This window comes from Sphaerodactylus townsendi, linkage group LG08, assembly GCF_021028975.2.
Source record: "Sphaerodactylus townsendi isolate TG3544 linkage group LG08, MPM_Stown_v2.3, whole genome shotgun sequence".
Taxonomy (NCBI): domain Eukaryota; kingdom Metazoa; phylum Chordata; class Lepidosauria; order Squamata; family Sphaerodactylidae; genus Sphaerodactylus; species Sphaerodactylus townsendi.
In genome coordinates this window covers 91,520,511-91,540,673 of record NC_059432.1, presented here as the reverse complement: position 1 = coordinate 91,540,673, position 20,163 = coordinate 91,520,511, and the positions used below count along the sequence as shown (strand labels likewise).

Genomic DNA, 20,163 nt, shown 5'->3' with positions numbered 1-20,163 from the left:
TGAATTGCATATAATGGCTAGCTTTTTCCCAGAGGGTTTTTTTTGCTACTTCCAAATGTAAATCGCCTTTTCTTCAATGCTGTTTTTTCTTAATTACAATGTAAATAATTCAGGTACCTACATGACACATGTGGGAAACTACAAGGGGAGAGGAAGGGTTATTCTCCAACAAAATTTAAAGTGGTCTTCTTGGCCTGGTTTAAGGCAAAAATAAAATCACTGGGAGACACAGTTATGGATCTCTATATCATACTGGCCTTTAACTGCTCAGTTCTCAGTAAGGGCACAAAAGTCACAGTCCCAGATATTAAAATGCATGAGGATTGCAAGTGTGATCTCGGCCAAACATGAAAAGTGATCAATCCCTGTATCAAGTTCAGTTTAAATCAAGTTTAGTCACACAATTCTGAGGCAAAATGTTTGAAAGTTTCAGCCCGCACCTCTTAAAAAAGAATATTTAAATGTCTTTTTGGAGCTATCTTTGAACAACTCTCACATTAGCTTATTAATGTTCTTATGAAATGTTACATGTAAATAAAACTAAAAGATATTTTAGTGGTGACAAAAGAAGGAATTTCATCCGTATATATCTCATGTGAATTACCCCAACTGACCAACTAGTCAACAAAAAGACAGATCATATGAAAGAAATTTTTAATTTTTATTTTACATATTTATACATAAAACTTTCAAGGTAACTCTTTCAACCCAACTGCATGTTAATAGCACATCTAAAAATGAATGCCAGGTAGTCAACATTCACAAAATGTTGAAAACTGATTAAAATATACATATTACTGAAAGCTACAACTTCACTACGAGGCAGGCATGTATGTTTTTTCTTTAACTCGTATAGCACCGTCAAATTACAATTTCGTTTGTTTTAAAACTACGGTGAAACAATAAGTAGTAGTCAATGGTAAAATACCGTTTAACTTAAAAAATCTCTAAAATAAAAATAAAAAGTTAAACTACTCTCTCTTCTGCCATGGTTTGCAATGTTTATAAGTACTGTACATTTTGTTCTACAATAAGATTATTGAACTGTCCAATATTTAGTGGCACAAGTAAAAAAAAAAGCAAATAAATTAAAAAGCATGTAGGTCAATCACCGGACATAAAGCTTCAGACATTGGGAGCAATTCACCAATCACTGTCACTGTGCATCCACCATTAGTTTCAAGGGGGGCTCGTGCGGGGTTCCTGGTGCAGAGCAGATTGTGCCTGGAATCAATGACTAACACTGATTTCTTGTGCACCACCCGTGGAGCGTCAGCGTTTGTACAACCACAGAAGCAAAAAAAAGTTCCTGCTCTTTCACTAGTCTGATGGCTTGTTTTATTTGGCCGGCATTTTCTCTGCCATGTGCTTCTGCTGACTCTCAGCGTGTCTGAAGAGAAATGAGGAAAGCTAAGTTATTACAGAAGAAACAAGGAATGATTCTTTTTTTACATGCAATATTGATAGAAAGCAGGAACGAAAAATACCCAGTAAAAAAACGCGGTGTCTCTTTAGGTTAATTTAGTGTTGCAATCCTTTTGCTGCAATTACCTAGCCAACTGAAATGATCCTATTAATCAGACAACTCTGGGCTACAATTCCAGCAGGGCAAAAAAAATTAATCACAATCTTCAGTAGTTTAAATTAAGAGGAACGCTACTGGAATGTTGAAGGAATTGCTTAAGGACATGCAACTGTAGGATGCATTAATATTCAAAATAAATAGTGTTTTCTTGGGTGAGGGGAAACCATTGACAGCCTAACTTTATTTCCTTCCTATGGAAATAGGACTCATTTCTTTCGACTCCATTCAAACACATGGCAAGAACTGCATCCTTTTGTAGCTAAAAAATTTCAGACTGCTCAACCCCAAAACTGCTTTAAATGTTTTAATGCCTTGATGTTTGCCACCTTGGAGACCCTATTTAGGTGGAAAGGCAGACTTGAAATATTTCAGATGAATAAATAAAATAAGTCATTTTGGATCAATGAAATACTTTGTCACAGAAGGTAGTTAGGCTAATTAAATACTGGAACAATTTTATATCATTCGAACTGCAAAATGACCTTCAATGTGAGAACTCTCCCCTGCTTCTCACAAGAGCAAGGAATTGATAGGGCATCATCAGTGGATTAGAAACAGACAATTAAAGGTGCCAACCAGATCCCATGCTTCCTTATTAGTGCAGTTCTCTTCATTTATCAGGACCTCAATTACTACAGGAAGCACCTTTGCTCAGATCGCTCAGACCTGTCATATCTTGCTGGCAAAGGAGAGACGAAACCTAAATACAGTAACCATCAGGATTACCAGTTTAGACAGGCCACTTACCATGTTTATATTCGCTTCTCTGGAAGTTAGTCCCCAATGTGAAAGAACATCCAAGACAACAAATAAACATAGGTTGGTAAATTTAACAAAACCTGCCCAACCTCTGTAGCTACATAGCACATCCAAGACAAGAGAAGGTACATGCCATTTTTGTGCTCTCCAGTATGAACACATTTATGAAAGAGCCTTCCTTCTACTAGGATGACTTCAGCTCAAACAGACATCACAGAAGACTACCTCACTGGACAGAGAGGAAGGGGATGGGATGCCAGACAGAAAGACAGACATGTGATTTCATACACATACAAGAGAGCCATTCCCTAGATTCTCTGAGAAGTTTGTTTGACTTTTGGTCTCTACACTAGGAAGCAGAAGGAAGGCAGCAGGGGTAAAGCCAAGAACTGAGTTGGGTTTGAGTTTGACTGATGTTTGTGCTGGACCTGCAGACACCAACATTTCTTGATGTTGACGTAGATGATGGAATGTGTGCATGATGGAGCTAAATTGTGCCAATGCTGTAATGTGCTAGAATAGTTAGCTGAACTGGCTAAATCTAGCTTGTTTTCTGTTCACTGGCTCCAAAATCTCAATCCCCTTCTTGTGTTCATTTGCTAAGGTCTTCTAAAGCTAGCCATAGGGACCTTGCTTTGTGTTTGTTCCTTGAGGTTCTGGTTGCATGCAGGGGCAATCTGCAGGATTCAGCTTTGTTTGAAGTGGTGAACACAAAGGGAAATCCATAGTGCCTAAGAATATGTAACTGGATCACCAGCATGAATAAACTTCTCAACCCCAGGAAGAATCATCATATAGATGGTAAAACAAAAAAACACCCCTCTAAACAATTTTTAAAAACTAGATCTCCTATGTGTCTTTAGATCCAAACCATGATGATAGCTGCTGATCCACCTTACTGCTGTTGTTCGCTTTGTGTTTACATAGTGAATTCTCTACTGGAGGCAGCATCACGTTTATTTATTTTGCTGCCTATGGACTGTACGCTTGCAGCTTGAGGTATCAACCCTGGTTCTCTGCTGCATTATCAAGCTAAAGATCACATAACTCTACTCAGTGACCTACAGTGAAAATATCCTGTGAACATAAAGTACCTCAAAAGAAAGACTTCTAACTTTCACAACAGATTCAGACTATTGATCAAAAAAGCGCAGAGGGTGGGGGCAGGCCAATGCGTGAAACGCCTTCCAAATCTTTCGACGTGCTCTTTTTAAACCTGAGCATTATGAGGGTTTCACCATTTTGTCAACTCTGAAGTTATCATGGGCCTCAGAAACAAAGAGTGGGGGGAGAGAAGAGGAAAAATGTACATAGCTCATCAAACATTGGCTTAGCCAATGAAGCACTTCCACTCAAAGTGCTTGTCACATCTAAACCCCCTCCGTCCTTTGTGATGGGGCGAAAAATTAGTAATGTTAATTAAGTTGGGGTTTTTGCCATCAAATCACAGCAGATTTCCGGTGACCCCTGATGAGACTGTCAATGCAAGAGATGTTTGGAGATGGTTGCCACTGCTGGCTTCTGTGTCATAACCCTGGTATTCCCTGGAGGGCTCCTATTCAAATAATAGCCAGTGTCGGGGCTTAAGAGTGTGTGGCTGGCCCAAGGCAACTCAGCAAGCTTCAATGGGGCGCGTGAGGATTTGAACCTGGGTTTCCCAGTCCTAGTTTGGCACCTCAGCTGCTACACCACGCCAGTCCTCTATTAATTAAGTTTAATCATCTGCTTAAAAATGGCATTTATAACATGTGAGCAGACAAAACTGGAATTTGAACCTATACCAGCGTTTCCGAAGTTCCACACGCTTGCAATTGTGGAACGTAATCTTCCCTCCTCCCATGATGGTCTGAAAATGCTCCCCAAATTCTTTTCTGGGGGTCCCCCTCTCTCCTGGAAGATGCATTTTAGGAGACATGACAAACTGCTGCTGGAGGGGAAATTATGTTACACAAGCGCAATGATCCGCACCTGCAGAAACCCAAGCCACAGGCCATGTGTTTGGGCTGTTTGCTACTGTTTTCCAGAGAGAAAGGCTCTAGCATGAAAGTTGGAAGGGTGGCAGATGGCCCATGATGGGCTGCTGGAAGAAAGGAGATTTAGCTTTTCTTTTTTGGGGGGGAGGGGTTTGACTTATTACAGAACCTTCCCTAACCAGACAATCCAAGAAATGTGAAAGTTGTCTGGAACAGAGGGTGACAGAGGATTTATAGAAGGGGAGATACATAAGGGATGTACTGAATAAGGAAGGGTCTGGATTAAAGAGATTGGGAGAAGTCAGGTTTTACTGGATTTTACCTTGTCTGCAGCAATGGTGCTAAATTACCATGGTATTGATAGGGGGCCGCACTGAAAAAGAAATATTGCAGAAAAAAATAGTTGGGTATGCTTTTTTGATTCTCTGCCTGCAGCTGAAGAACGCATATCTTCCCCCCTAGGGTTATACATACTAGCACAAGATGAGAAGCATTCAAGTGAGAGGTACAGCAAGAGCAAGAGTAATTAATTTCACGTATCTCTAGACTGTTGGTTAGGCAAGTTTAAACGGAAACGGCCTGTAGCAATCGTTATCTCTCCAAAAGACCAAACCCCTGCTTTCATCATAGAAAATGTAAAAGTTACAAACCTTCTACCTCCCCAGTCCCATTTATTCCCCATCAGATCTTACCCTGCGGAATGAAATCTTACCGATAACAAAGCGCTAAAGGATGGAATGTCCGACGATGAACCCTTCACTAATGAGGGAGCAGGACTCACAAGGAGGGTTCATCGTCGGACATTCCATCCCTGCTCCGTAGCAGCGGCATTTTGCTGCCACTGCTCCGGGGCTTCAAAAGCCCCCTTGCCCTCCCCCGACCCCCAGCAAGCCCTTCCGGCCCCTACCTGCCCTCATCTCCGGCCCTGTCTAGGCCTGCTCTATTTCTTTCTCCACAGCGGGCTTTACTGCTAATACATTATAATCAAGAAACATATGTTGTCATTAGAGATCAGGCTTGTTATTGGCCATTATTGTTTAACCCTTTGATTAACAAAATGTTTTTAAAAGCTTTTCAAGTCCTATTTACATTTAAAACCTGGATTGATTTTGGCCCCTGTGAATCAAAGATCTAAAGGCCTTTTGTTCTACCTGTTGCCAGTCTAATTCAGAGGCCAGACTACATATTTAATGACAGCTTTTAGATGGCGGGGCATGCAGTTAGTAGGTTATGCTGCCAACTTAGAAAAGTAAGGAGCAGGAAAGAGTTGAAGGATCTTGAAGGAAAGATACTTTAGGAAAGGAACAGTTAAGGAAGGTAAGGAAAAAAGATAGCAGTGGTATTATCAAGGTGGCAAGCAAATGATTAGAGCGGAAATGAAAATAGGTAGGATTCTAATTAAGATGATGCCACCAGAGAGGTTCACAACCAAAGAAAGTTCTAATATCAATATTTAGCACAGCTGTCTTTTATTTCCCTTGGCAACGTTGCCAAGTAGTGCGTCCAGTTAACAACAACTTCTCAAAACAAAGGAAAACGCCAGGCTACTACCACAAGAATATCCAGGGGTTGAATTTTTAAACACGAGAGAATCAAATGATCCATAAAACACTGATTAAGCATCTGAAAGGATAATGTAACCTACAAAGGAATTTTCTACTGCCTGAATTTGCAAATGTTTGGAGGGAAAGTAATCAAACAAATGAGTGGGGAAGTACAGAAACTCCAGTAATCATAAATACAATACTGTCCCTTGACTTCAAAGTCAAAACATTGATGATTAAGAATTCAAAAAGCTGAATAGTTTAAGACTAACATCAATGAACTAAGAAAAACAAGACCACTTTCAACAACATACAAAACAGAGAAATCCACTCTACTGAGAAATTAATCATTACCACCCAGGGACAGCGTTACTTCACAAATCAACGGAATCTACCCGCTTGTGTCCTCGGATAGCCCATTGCGCTAACATTCTATATAATTTCTGTGGAAAAAATTGCTGCAGCTGTAGTCACTAATCCCATCAAAATTTACTTATAATTATAATTTCTAGATAGGGTTGGGTTCATATTTCATTGGAACTGTTTGATATTTTAGTTCCATTGGGAGAGCTTTACCCAAGCAGCTTAATTTAAATAAGTAGACATTACACCTAGAGATGCTTTACATAGGCCTTGATTTTGGCAAGCTTTTCTCAGTTCATTGATGTTAGTCTTACGAGTATCCAGCTTTTGATTTCTTAGTCGTCAGTCTTTTGACTGTGAAGTCGAGGTACGGTGCTGTATTTATGATTCCTGATTTTTGGAGGAGGGCAAATGGGGGGTCAAATACATAATCACCAATTAGCTGCAGCAAGAGACAGTCATGGGGATAGAAAATGGCAGCCAAATGCAGTGCCATGCAGGACCCAAGAGTCATTGCCACAACAGTAACTTTACCCAGGCAGGTGTACTTGTGTGATTCAAGTTGGTATTTGCAAGAAATAGAGTGATCCAGCTGCTGGCTGTGGATAGTTTAGCACCACGGATTTGGAGAGCCAGTTTTTCCCCATCAGCCAGTGGCCTTGAGAGAGCTCTAATCAGAAAGCATTACCAACCTGGTCAAGTCTTCAATATCTACCAGCATGGCATCTTGTTCTGTGTGCAATTCGTCTCGAATAAGCAGCAGTTGCACAAGTTCTTCATTCAAGCCTGACAGCGGAAAGGGATAGGGTGATAAAAAAGTTTAATTTTCATTTAATCACAGCTCCTGTACAGTGACTAATCCATACAGAGATCCAGCAACTTGTCCAAAGACAAAGACTGACTCTTAGGCCCCTTCTGCACAAGCAGAGTAATGAACTTTCAATCCACTTTCACAATTGTATGCGAGTGGATTTTGCTATTCTGCACAGTGAAATCCAGCTTCAAAGTGCATTGAAGGAGGATTGAAAGTGCATTATTCAACATGTGAGGAAGGGGCCCCACATTTGCCTTCCATATAACTAGGGAGGCCAAAAAAGTAATGGGTTGAGAACAGTGACTAGTATTGTCAACATGCCTCAGCTAAAATTATCAGTATGACTACTGTATGGCTCATCTTGAGATAATTAATGATATCTCTTCAGAGGCGTAGCTGGGCCAAATTGCGCCCGGTGCGCATTCTATATTTTCCGCCCCCATGGCCCCCCCCGCGATGCTCCCCTTCCCCCTTTTTACACTTACCTTAGTTCCTTTCCTTTTTCAGAACGTTTTCAGGCTGCAAAAGGCCCCAAGGTCTCCTGGGAACTGTAGTTCCTCAGGCCGTTTTTACTGCGAACAGGCCTTTTGCAGCCTGAAAAAGTTCTGGAAAAGGAAAGGAACTAAGGTAAGTGTGGGAAGGGGGGAAGGGGGGGCACTGCGGGGGGGGAAGGGGGAGGGGTCTGGGTGTGATTTTCCGCATCCCCAGGCATGCGCCAGGTGCATGGCGCACCCCCCACTCCCTTGTAGCTCCACCACTGTATCTCTTAAAAGCCACTCATTCTTCAATCCTGACCTGTAGAAGCAAGCCATGTCCCACCAGGCATATCCTAACTTGCTAGAGGCAACAGAAAAATCGACAGATCTGGGTGTGTGATCTACTATCTTTGTCCTTCATATGGGAGGGGAAGACTTCGCTGTCTGAGGTAACCCAGAAGAATGAATGCCACTTTTACTACTACCACAGCAGCTGCCGATTGTGTGATGGCATGCCATTACGTCAAGCCCAATTCATGCCAGGAAAAAACAACAAGATGAGTATCACTTCTCCTCTAGTCAGTAAAAGTCCTCATTGTAACACAGCGACACAATAAAAGACTATCTAAGCTGCTGCAATTGGTGGGCAGATATTTGCAGAAGATTTTTAATTCGCTTTAATCTCAGTGGGGTTAACACATGCATATTATAAACTGGACAGAAAAAGTTTTATCCTTATTCTTCCTGTTTAAGAAGCAATTTGAAAATACATTAAGGTGTTTTTTGGGTTTTAGAACCTCGCAGATAAGTGAAGACAGAACACCTGTGCCATACACATCATTGTTTTCCTATTTTAATTTTGTGCTTGTTCACTGTAGTTTGTTTAAAAAGTATTCCAAAACCATCTGGAAACAGCAGTTTCCATCTTCCTGCATTCAGATAAAATGATCCAATATGGGAGCTTCATATGTCAACAGAAAAGCTTTAACAGCGCATTTGAGTAGTATCAGGTCCGTTCCGCACGGGCCATTTAGACCAGCATGGGGCCGGTAAAAATGCAGTTGTGGGGGAGAAGATTGCACAGCTGCCGCTTCCCCCCCACAATGGCGTTTTCTCAACTTGCTCATTGAGCAAGTCTTTTTGAAAACTCTAGCTTCCATCCGGAGCCAAGTGAACAGCATTGTGAGGAAGTGAGTTTTTTCCCTGTGCCGCTCCCGGTGCCCTTTTATCTCCTGCCAGCTCTGGTCACTCTGTGGAGGCCAGGGAACACACCTCCTGGCTTCTGACCCCGGAGGCATCACAATGGCCATAGGGGCATGTTCCCTGGCATCCACAGAGCGACGGGAGCCGGCAGGAGGTAAAAGAGCACTGGGAGCGGCGCGGCCCATGCAGAGGGAATGCCGCCGGCTGCTGGACCATTCAAGTGAATGGCCCTGGGGGGGCGCACCGGCATAGGCTATGCCGGTGCACCCTGCTTGCGTGGCCCATGCGGAAAGGGCCTCCGTCTCTTTTTTGTGTTTTTGCCTCCCACACCACCTGAAAGTCCCCTTGGGAATGGCAGGGTGAAGTGGCTGTGTGCGGGGACCTGGCCTTTTGGACTTTAGTGTAAAGCTTAAAATGCCCAATTAGGAACTTGGGGAAGAGCTCAGGTTCAAATATTTGCTTAGCCATGAATCTCACCAAGCAAATTGGGGCCAGTCACTATCTCTCATCCACACGTATATTACGGGGTTATTGTGAGGACATGAGGAAGAAGGGGAGAACAATGAAGGAAGGGTGGAATAATTTTTTAAAAGACAAAAACGCTGGAATGTACACTGAAAGGCGCTCATAGGTGAAGAACAAATATACAGCTCCTGTCTTGTCTTGTTTAGCTCCAAAACTGGAGGGAGGGAGGGAGGGAGGGAGAAAGATGAGGATGACACATGATCATAGCCTCATTTGAACAGGAAGAAGTGCTTTGAAGTTTACAGTGTATGACAGCTGTTCCTTCTTATTTGAAAGTGTGTAGAAAGCATGAAATTGGGAGGAAGAAGGAAATTGGACCACACAAACCACCCTGCTGGATCAGATCAATCTAGTCTACTGTTTTGCTTCCCGCAGTGGCTGACAAAGTACCCAGGGTCCGAGAGGCCGAAGCCTCCCCTGTTGCTGCCCCCACAGTAGTTGGCATTCAGAAGCATATTGCCTCCAAACATGGCAGACTCATTCGGCCATCATGGCTAACAGCCATGACTGGAACAATCCTATACATATATTTCTAAATCTCCATTGAAGCCTCCAGGGGTTTTCTAGGCAAGAGGTGATTTGCCATTGCCTTCCTCTGCATAGCAACCCTGGATTTCCCAGGTAGTCTCTCATCCAAGTACAAATCAGGGTTGACTCTGCTTAGATTTTTTAGCTCAGATGAACTCGGGCTAGTCTTGGCTATTTAGGCTGCTATGAACAGATTGTGTGCCAGGGCTTTTACTCGTGCAGTGCTTTCTTCAAAATTAAAAGCTAAGCCGTTCACGGTAGAAGGGATTTCTAACTATTTTGCAGCGGCTTCACTGATTCTCTAACATCCCAGGAGGAACAGCAAAGCAGCAACCAGCACTAACAAACTTCAGGGAAGAATCATTCACATCTGGTCAAACACAGCTCAACCGCTTCAGCAGGCAGCCACAGGGAAGATGCTCCGATTAATTAATAAGTGTTCACTGATATGGACTACAGAGAGATCTGCCAGTATCAGGACCTTTCCCAGACTACAGCTAAATAATCTACAGTACTAATAACAAAGAGGTTTCATTGCGAAAATTCCAGTGGAGTAAACTTCCATGGACAATAATGCCTTGACCATTGCAAGGTTATCTATTCGTGGATTTAAAACAAGGATTTTGGTGACACCTTAAGCACTAAGAACATTTGTTTTAGCATAAGCTTTTCATGCACTCATGCACTTTACCAGATGCACTGAAGTGTACATCTGCAAAATATTTAATTCTTGTAAAACAAGAAGGAAGGGTACATCTTGTCGGGATGTTTGCATATAGGACATTCTATTGCTTCAGAGAACAATCTTGGTGTCCTCTCCCTGAAAGGATTTTTTTCTCCCATATTTGACACCATGAATTGATACCACTTTTCATAGCCACCTTTTCCGCCTTCATTTAAGATGAGGCAGAGAGGCGTAGCTAGGGAAAATAGAGCCCGGTGCAAAATCTGAGTTTTGCTCCCCCCATGTTCGTTTGTGTTTTTGTGTTTTTTCAGTTTTTGGCCTGCAGGTGGCACAGTTTTTAGGCTAGCGGCATCAAAATTTCAGGGTATTTTTAGGAGACTCTCCTAATGACACTAGTCAGGTTTGGTGAAGTTTGGTTCAGGGGGTCCAAAGTTATGGACTCTCAAAGATGTAGCATCCATTGGAAACAATGGGGGACAGCACCCCTTTGGGAGTCCATAACTTTGGACCCCCTAAGCCAAACCTCACCTAACTTGGGTGGTGTCATCAGGAGAGTCCCCTGAAAACTCCCAGAAATGTTGATGCTGCTAGCCTAAAAACTGTGTCCCCTGCAGGCCAAAAACTGAAAAACACTAAAAAAGACAAAAAACAAACCTGAAATTTTTGCTGCTCTCCAGGCGCGCCCCTGGTGCAACGCACCTCCCCCCCAGTTCCCTTGTAGCTCTGCCTCTGATGAGGCATCATAAATAATGAATGGCGACTACAACAGCAACACAAAACTGTTCTCAGACTTACTTTCTATCTGTGAATGTAGATCATTGACTATCACTTGCAGCTGCCCAATTGTCATATCTCTCAGGTCTGTGGGTTTTAGGCTTCGTTTCATCAAGCATTCACTTATATGAGGCATATGTGGCAGCTAAAGACAGAATGCAAAGTTTTTAGGCCAGTGACACACATTTTATAATTAATAACAATTTCCTCCGCACATTTTCTCAGCATTCCTTCTAACAGCAAACTGTGAGGTCATTTATCGAAATACTGAGTATTCTATATAATCTCTGGACTTCCAAACTATGTGAAAAAATTAGCAAGGAAGCCAGTAGTTTCAAACAGGTGCAAATTTGAAGAAGTTTGGAAAATACTGATATAACATAGGTTGGGTAAAGGTAGTTTCCTGTGGCAAGCGCTAGGCCATTCCTGACTCATGGGGGCTACCTTTACCTTTTTAATACAGGTTGGGAGAATCGCCAGATAAGTACCCTCTTGTCCTGGAGGCGGATAAGAGGCCTCTGGCTGTCTGGAGCTCCTTGTTTTGTGATAAGGAGGTTTCAGGAATCTGTTCAACACATTTACTGAAAACAGCACTTATCTGCTGCAACAGCAGTCCTTCGGCACACTATTGAAAAAATCTGGATTTTCAGAACAGCAATGCAAAGCATTTTAGCTCAAGAAACGTTTATTGTGCTCAAATACATTTAATATAAATTTAAGCCTCTTCTGCTTTTAAAACTTATTTCTATATCTCAAGTGGAACCTCAGTGCTTCCCAAAGTTACACAAAAAGAAGGCATTTACAGGAAGCTGGGTGACTGTAAGAATGGAAACTACATGCAGGCAATACATTTTTCTTAAACATCATACTTACAAGATCAGCTACTGGAGATTTTTTCCTATTTTGCTTTTCCACCTCTACTTGCATTTTGGCCATTGGTTTTGCCATTGCCAAGGCCATTTTGGCTTCAGCTTGAAGTTTCTTTTGCCTTGTAAGAAAATCCATGTCATCTAGGGACTCCGACTCCTCTTCAGTAGTGTCTCTGTCAGAATAGGAAGAGCTCTGCTTGCTCTAGGAAAGGACACAATATATATACACTCGTTAGCACTAATGTCTGATACATGGAACAGGCTTAGCTGACTCAGAAGCTACTCTCTCAATTAGCCAGTTAAGAGAAGAAGAGAAGTTGGATTTATATCCTGCTTTTCTCAACTGTATGGAGTCTCAAAGCAGCTTACAAACTCCTTCCCTTGCTCTCCCCACCGCAGAAACTTTGTGAAGTAGGTGAGGGATGAGAGAACTGTGATTAGCCCAGGGCAGTGATGGCAAACCTTTTCGAGACCGAGTGCCCAAATTGCAACTCAAAACCCACTTGTTTATCGCAAAGTGCCGACACAGCAATTTAACCTGAATACTGAGGTTTTAGTTTAGGAAAAAAAAGGGTTGGCTCTGAGGCATGCGTTACTTGGGAAAGTTTAATGAGAACTATGACATTTGGTTCTCACTAGAGACTGTAAGTGAGAATAAAAACCAGTCTTTAATTATCTGACTTGGTAAAGAACAAGTCTGAAACAATGGAACATCAGCTACAGGAGCAGCAGTGGCGTAGGAGGTTAAGAGCTCATGTGTCTAATCTGGAGGAATCGGGTTTGATTCCCAGCTCTGCTGCCTGAGCTGTGGAGGCTTATCTGGGGAATTCAGATTAGCCTGTGCACTCCCGCACATGCCAGCTGGGTGACCTTGGGCTAATCACAGCTTCTCGGAGCTCTCTCAGCTCCACCTACGTCACAGGGTGTTTGTTGTGAGGGGGGAAGGGCAAAGAAATTGTAAACCCCTTTGAGTCTCCTGCAGGAGAGAAAGGGGGGATATAAATCCAAACTCTTCTTCTTCTTCTACATTGTCCACAGTTTGGAAACTGGAAGACTCCCTTACCTCCCAGTTCTGACCCTCCACAGAGCTACAGTCCTTCTGCAAGATTACAACACAAACATACCATGGGGGACAAAGGAGTATCCAGGCTTGTTTCGGTCTTGCTGTCGTCGGCATCGCTGTCTTTATCGCTGCCGCTGTCATTTACAAAACAAATCTGCAAATTCATCCCACTTTGTAACCTTAAAAAGAGAGCGAAAAGGGGCAGATGTAATAAAGGATGACATTGCTAAGTACGGCTTGTTCCTGCACACTCACCCTTGCTTCTTTCTCTCACACTGTGTTCGACTGAGGATTCATGGATTGAATGTACATTTGCAGGTAACTAGATCAAACAGGCTGAGTGCATGCCCATCACAGCAAATGGTGGAATATAGACTTGTACATTATTTTCCCCCCACGTTTGTTCCATAATAGTACAAGATATACAAAATTGCTGTAAAAGCATTGTAGAGCTAACGTTCTCCAGCTAGGATTATTTATAGTTTTCTTAAGATGCATTAATAGCTTGAAGGCAGCCGACCACTTTAAGCTTCTAGTATTATTGCCAATGTAACCTAGAGAAATCACGTAGGAACTCTAAAAGTACAGTATTTTTTTCCCAACTAAAAACCGACAAAAACAATCAAGAATCTTTAAACATTTAGGGGCTGCTCTTACTGCAGAATGTAAGTTAAACAGGGAAAATTACATTTTAAATAATGTCGGAGGAAACTGTATATATTCAGCCACCAAAAGAAAGAAAAATACTATAAAGCACTTCAACAGTATGGCAACATTTTCTTCATTTTTTTTAAAGCTCTCTATGCACAAATGCAGAGGTGGGATCCAGCAGGTTCTCACAGGTTCCCGAGAGTAGGTTACTAATTATTTGTGTGTGCCGAGAGTGGGTTACTAATTGGTGATTTTGCCACATGATTTTTGCCTTAGTGATGCCTCTCCTCTCAGCAGTAGCGTGCAGAACTTGAAGCAGTCTAGCAGGAGGTGCACTGGCGTGCGTGGCAGCCTGCGCCTGCATGCATTCGTTTCCCGTCCAAGGACCGGTGCAGCGGCTGCATCCTTGCCACAGCCCTGCCCAGGAATTCCCCACTCCCGGAATGCCCGGCCACGCCCCCATCGTGCCCCGCCTAGCCCCATTGGTGCTACGCCACAGTTTGAATCCCACCCACCATGGGAACCTGTTACTAAAATTTTTGGATCCCACCACTGCACAAATGGTCTCATATTGAACTGTTTGTTAACCTGCAACTCTTTTTTTGCAAGTCCCACCTTCAGACACCAAATTTTCAGCAATGCTTTTGCTGAGTATCTCTAATGTCATGTTCCCTGAACCTCACCAGTTCTGTTAACCTCTCCCACCATTTTCACTATTGTATTGTCAAAGGCTTTCACAGCCGGAATCATTAGGATGTTGTGGGCTTTCTGGGTTGTATGTGCCGTGTTCCAGCAGTATTTTCTCCTGATGTTTCGGCTGCATCTGTGGCTGGTATCTTCAGAAGAACCCAGAAAGCCCACAACTTCGTATACTCACTATTGCTCTGTCAATTCAATAGTACTCCCATCTGTTTTTGAGCTGCCTATACAAGATGGTAACCCTAAAGACAGGCAAAACTTTGCTACTGTGAAGTACAATAATATTCGTGGTGCAAAACAAAATGGTTGCCAAAGAAGGATGGTAGTTGTACAGCCTGCCTGCCCTTTAATCCAGTCAGTGTGGTGTAGTGGTTAAGAACAGGTGGACTTTAATCTGGAGAACCGGGTTTGATTCCCCGCTCCTCCACATAAGTGGCAGCCTCTTATCCGGTGAACAATATTTGTTTCCCCACCCCTACCTTCCTGCTGGGTGACCTTAAGTTTGCAAGCCCCTTTGAGTCTCCTTAACAGGAGAAAGGAGGCGGGGATACATCCAAACTCTTCTTTTTCTAATCCAAAAGTGACCGTTTAAAATGGCAGAATTTTAAAACAGAATAAAGGGGGAAAAACAGACTACAAACTAAAACATCAATGTGAAACAAATTCACGCCGACTCATCAGCAGCATAAGGAGGCTCCATTTGGCCTCAACCTCTGCTTCACAAAGTTTTCACAAACTCTCTAATACAGCAATGCCTCCTTTAAAGTCATGATTATGTTCCTCAAAACAGCATACCAAGTGAAACAGTATTAAAACAAGGGTACTAACAGGAAATGTGTTCACAGGTTTGTCATTCCTTACATAAGAGTGAATTATGAAGTGGCAACTGGAAGAGGGGGCAATTACCAGTTGACTGCCTGTCAAACTCCTGCCATGATAGATCCTGGGAAGCTCCTATGGGCTGCCTTCCACATGAAGGTTTCTTCCTGGGGCAGCTGTCAGCCCTGCAGATCCTACTGAGGGTCTATTCCTCAGTCATGCAGGTCTCTGAGGTGGATGAGAGGCAGAGGCGTAGCTGGGCCAAACTGTGCCTGGTGCGCAGTGTGTTTTTTCCGCCCCCCATGGCCCCCTGCAGCACACCCCTTTCCCCCACTTACCTTAGTTCTTTTCTTTTTCTAGTTCTTTTTTAGGCTGAAAAAAGCGGCCTCTTCACAGTTCAGGCTAAAAACTGCCAGAGGAACTATACTTCCCAGGAGACCTTATGAGCCCCAAGGTCTCCTGGGAACTGTAGTTCCTCAGGCAGTTTTCAGCCTGAAAAAGTACTAGAAAAAGAAAAGTAACTAAGGTAAATGTGGGAAGGGGGGGTGGGGTGGGTGCAAGAAAAAGGGGGAGGGGCCGGGGGAGATTTCCCACCTCCAGGCGTGTGCCCGGTGCACAACGCACCCCCCGCCCCCTTGCCGTTCCGCCACTGATGAGAGGTGACTCTCTTGCATCCTTTTTGACTTGTTATGCCGATTATGCTGCAGAATGACTGCCTAGCCCTTTCCCACATTTTATGTACCAAAACAACTTTATATGACCAGGTGGAAGCCTACATTTATTTAGGATATTTCTAAACTGCCTTTCGATAAAATTAACCTGAAGCAGTTTTCACAGTTAGTAAAAGCCAGACAATTTATTTGGAAATTCTAGAAATAAGGCAGAACCACTGAGAAAGTCCTGGTTTTTTTTAAAAAAACCTGCTCATCTTACAACAGAGGACTGAAGAAAATAAGGGAGGTAGAAACTGGGATCCTTTCATGGTGGCTTCTTCATGACTCAAGAGGTTGTATTATCAGTAGTTACACTCAGGAGATTTCTGAGGACAGTGTTGGATTATTATAGCAACACAGTCTGAAGAGATACAGTTCTTTCTCCAACAATTGTACAAAGGAGCTGAGATATTCTCTGCATTATATAAAAACAAGCAGGGGACATGTAAGGACTTGAGGGGCATCTAATTTCCCCTTCCCTACTATTTCCTCTTTCATTCCTGGGCAGGCAGCTCCCACAGTTTCTCCCATTTTTCTTCTTCCTTTTCACCTCCTACCCACCACCTAACATAGCTTCATCCGCTTTTACTTCTTCAGTTTTCCCTGCTTCACTGCCTATACTCGCAGCCTCTACCCGGGAAAACTATGGCTTTAGTACTCAGTGAATTGAGAGGTGCACAATTCTAAAGTTCACAGGGCTTTTAAGACAATGAGAGAAGGGGGAAAAAGATGGCTGACCTGATTAGGACAAAATTAGAAGGCAAGCTTAAATACATGAGAAATTGCCTTAAAAGGGGGAAAGATAGGATTCCTGTGTGTCAGAAAACCTGCTGTATCTTTACAATCTATCCTTGTTACCAAGAAAGCTGGATACCATAAAAACATGACATTCCAGTTAATAGTTAGAAAGAGCTCTTGGGAAAACATTTTTTTAAAAGGTCTAGGTTCTAGAGTAAGTTTGCTGGAATTGTACATCAGTTGACAGAAAAGTTATCTTTAAGCATCTTTTAAATTCTTCTTTAAAAGGTGTTTGAAGATACCCCTTTAGAGCCTGCTACTGCAGAGACTGATAACACATGTCTCCCACTGCGCTGCATAAAATGGTCACCAATTTCAAAGGGGCTTTATTTACACCAAGGAGAAATATTTTGTTTTGTGTTCCTAAGTCTATAATAACTATTGATACCATTTCTAAAATATCTTACTTCACAGATGATTGTGGGCTAAGGGTCCCCTGATTTTGAAAAAATGTAGAAGAAAATATTTATCTCAACAGATATTTAATCTGTCCTCGAAAATCAAACCAATCAGGTCCTGACTGTGTCAGAAGAAATGCGGGGTATATAAATGTTCTAACTAAATAAAAATCTGCCACTTAATCTAACAGACATTCCTTTAAAAAAACAGCAACAGTGTTTGGCAATAAGGTAAACGTGTGCCTCATGGCTGGTAGAGAGCAACCTTCAGCTTTGCAGACAGAAACAGCTTGGCAGTCATTCAAGAGCTTGATTTCTTCTCTTATTCAGATTCCCCGGAGACCCCCACCCCCGTGTGTCAGTCAGGAGCCTTAGACAGAATACATGTAATAAATCTGTTCACACACCCTTTCTTCCACCCTTATCCCAGTAATTAGATGCAAATGTTCCTTACCACACAAGCCTTTCCAATTAATGTCACTGTTTTATTGACAACATTCTGCCCCTCCCCGACACTGGCATTTTTTAAAAACTCAAAGTTTTGGGAACAGGAGAACACGTTCTCTTTACCTACAGACACACAGTGTGTCTGTGTTCGGCATTACAGAAACTCCACAACAAAAAACATTGGAATGGTGTCATATCTCAGAAGAATGGGCTGTCAGATTTAGGAGTGCTTCAATTAATGGCAGCCTGCCCACAAAAATGAGCCAGGATCACTGTAATTTAATTCTTCTGAGGCAGGAAGTTGTGTATGTGAAATGTGGACAATGCTTAGTATCAATGTATTGTCGAAGGCTTTCACGGCCGGAATCACTTGGGTGCTGTGTGGTTTCTGGGCTGTATGGCTGTGTTCTAGCAGCATTCTCTCCTGACTTTTCACCTGCATCTGTGGCTGGCATCTTCTGAAGATCCTCTGAAGATGCCAGCCACAGATGCAGGTGAAACGTCAGGAGAGAATGCTGCTAGAACACGGCCATACAGCCCGGAAACCACACAGCACCCAAATGCTTAGTATCATTTTGGCATATCAGTTAAATACTTAAATTTTGCAGGCTCCAGCCATTTTGCCACACTGTTCAACTGGTGCAGGATGAAGCAGAGCAGGTCCTTACTGGAACACTGTGGCATGAACATGTACTGCCTGTGCTAAGCCAGCTGCACTGGCTTTGGGTGGAGTATTGGATGAAGTTCAAGGTTCTGGAACTAACCTTTAAAGTCCTAAATGGTCTGGGCCCACATACCTTCGGAACCGCCCAGGGCCGGAGCGAGGGAGAACTAACCCTAACCCTGTCATGCCCCCACCTGCCTGCCCCGCCCCACCCCACTTGCCTGCCCCTGCCCTGCCCCACGCCACCCCGTGCATCGCGCCTCCATGCCGTCTTGGTGCTACACCACTGGAACCGCCTCTCCTAGTACATTCCCCAAAGACTGCTGTGTTCGGCAAACAAAAATCTACCAGTGATCCCTGGCCCAATTATGTCCGGCTAGCCTCAATCATGGCCAAGATATTTTCTGCCCTGGCCCCAAACTAGTGGAGCGCTTTGTCTAGTGAGAGGGGGGTGGGAACAATAGCATTCAGCTAAGAGGATGCACATCCTCAAAGTCCAATAACTGAAAATTTGCTATGATGAGTGTTTTAAATTCTAACACTTCTGCATAACAAATTGAAACAAGAGCACAAGTGGATGAGTTGGATTGGTTCTGGAAAAGATCTATGTCAAAAGTTTAAAACAAGAGCAATAAAATATCTAGCACTTTGGTGCTCAAAACATTTACTATAAACCATGTTAATAATCATTCTCCCATGCTTTTATTCAACCTTTCTTCCATTCACCTCTTCCATTTTATCCTCACAATGGTCTGGAAAAGGAATGACTGATCCAAGGTCATCCAGTGAGTCTCATAGCTGAGTGGATATTTGAACCCAGGTCTCCAAACTGATACCCTAGCATTCTAACCTCTACACTACAGCTGGCTTTTAAAAACCCACTTAAACAATTTAGTAAGATACATCAGTGTTTCATGGTGCTGATTGAGAGCAGAAGCAGGGAGAAGCCTGGCCTCAGGCCGGGCAGAGTGAATTCATGGTAGAGATTATGCTGGTGGGATTCAAATAATTTAACAACAAGTTCCGAACTTCCAGTGATGGGACTCAGTGGTGGGATTACAACTGGTAGTGTGACTCAGTGGTGGGATTAGCTACCGGTTCTGCCGAAGTGGTGCGAATAGGCTGAATTCCCCCACTGGCTGAATCGTACATATATACATGGAGGGGCCTTACACTGGGACCACTGGTCCATCAAATCAGTGTTGCCTACTCAGACTGGCACCTGCTCTCCAGGATCGCACACAGAGGTATTTCACATCACCTACTGTTAGATTCTTTAACTAGAGATGATGGGACTGAACTAAGGTCCTTCTGCAAGCCAAGCAGATTCCCAACCATTGCACCTTAGCTTCTCCCTGGTCTTCCTAGTTGACAGCTCACCTTCACTGTTGTTAAGCTGAAGGCAAGGTCCCTGAACTTGGATAATTAACAAACACTGCAGTAGAAACATCTCTACTGTCTCATGTGTGTCACTCAATTTCTTTAAATTGCCCTGATCTCAACCACAAGGTTACAGAACTTTTCTCAACTTTAGATATCCATTGATTGTAAGTCAAATTGTATATTATAATGGAAACTGGATAAACACGGCAGAGTTAAAATCTACCTATTGCAGTGGTGGCGAACCCCCCTCACACATCTAGGCTGGCCTGGGCTGCTGGGCTTGATTATTAGCATTAAACCTAAGACCTAGTTTTGGGGAAGCAATGTAGGTAACCCTGTTAAGCACTGTTAAACCGCACTGATTTTCATGCGAAGAACTAAAGCGCGATCCTTTACTTGGGAGTAAGCTCGGTTGCTGACAATGGGGCTT

At 43.0% G+C, this 20,163-nt stretch overlaps 1 protein-coding gene across 6 annotated transcripts in view; it reads right to left on the bottom strand.

Annotated features, from left to right (window-relative positions):
* Window positions 1-642: 642 nt before the first annotated feature.
* SCHIP1 (schwannomin interacting protein 1) overlaps window positions 643-20,163 on the bottom strand; it is a 489,092-nt gene continuing 469,571 nt past the window's right edge. For 4 of the 6 annotated variants that reach the window (XM_048505148.1, XM_048505150.1, XM_048505151.1 and 1 more), the window contains 6 exons: window positions 13,223-13,340; window positions 12,103-12,300; window positions 11,251-11,374; window positions 6,917-7,010; window positions 4,640-4,690; window positions 643-1,390 (listed from right to left, as the gene is read on the bottom strand). In XM_048505148.1, the coding sequence (XP_048361105.1) occupies window positions 1,339-1,390; window positions 4,640-4,690; window positions 6,917-7,010; window positions 11,251-11,374; window positions 12,103-12,300; window positions 13,223-13,340 (637 nt within the window). In that variant the 3' untranslated portion in view covers window positions 643-1,338. The remainder of the gene's footprint in view (window positions 1,391-4,639; window positions 4,691-6,916; window positions 7,011-11,250; window positions 11,375-12,102; window positions 12,301-13,222; window positions 13,341-20,163) is intronic. The other 2 variants (XM_048505149.1, XM_048505153.1) reach the window with 1 other exon arrangement.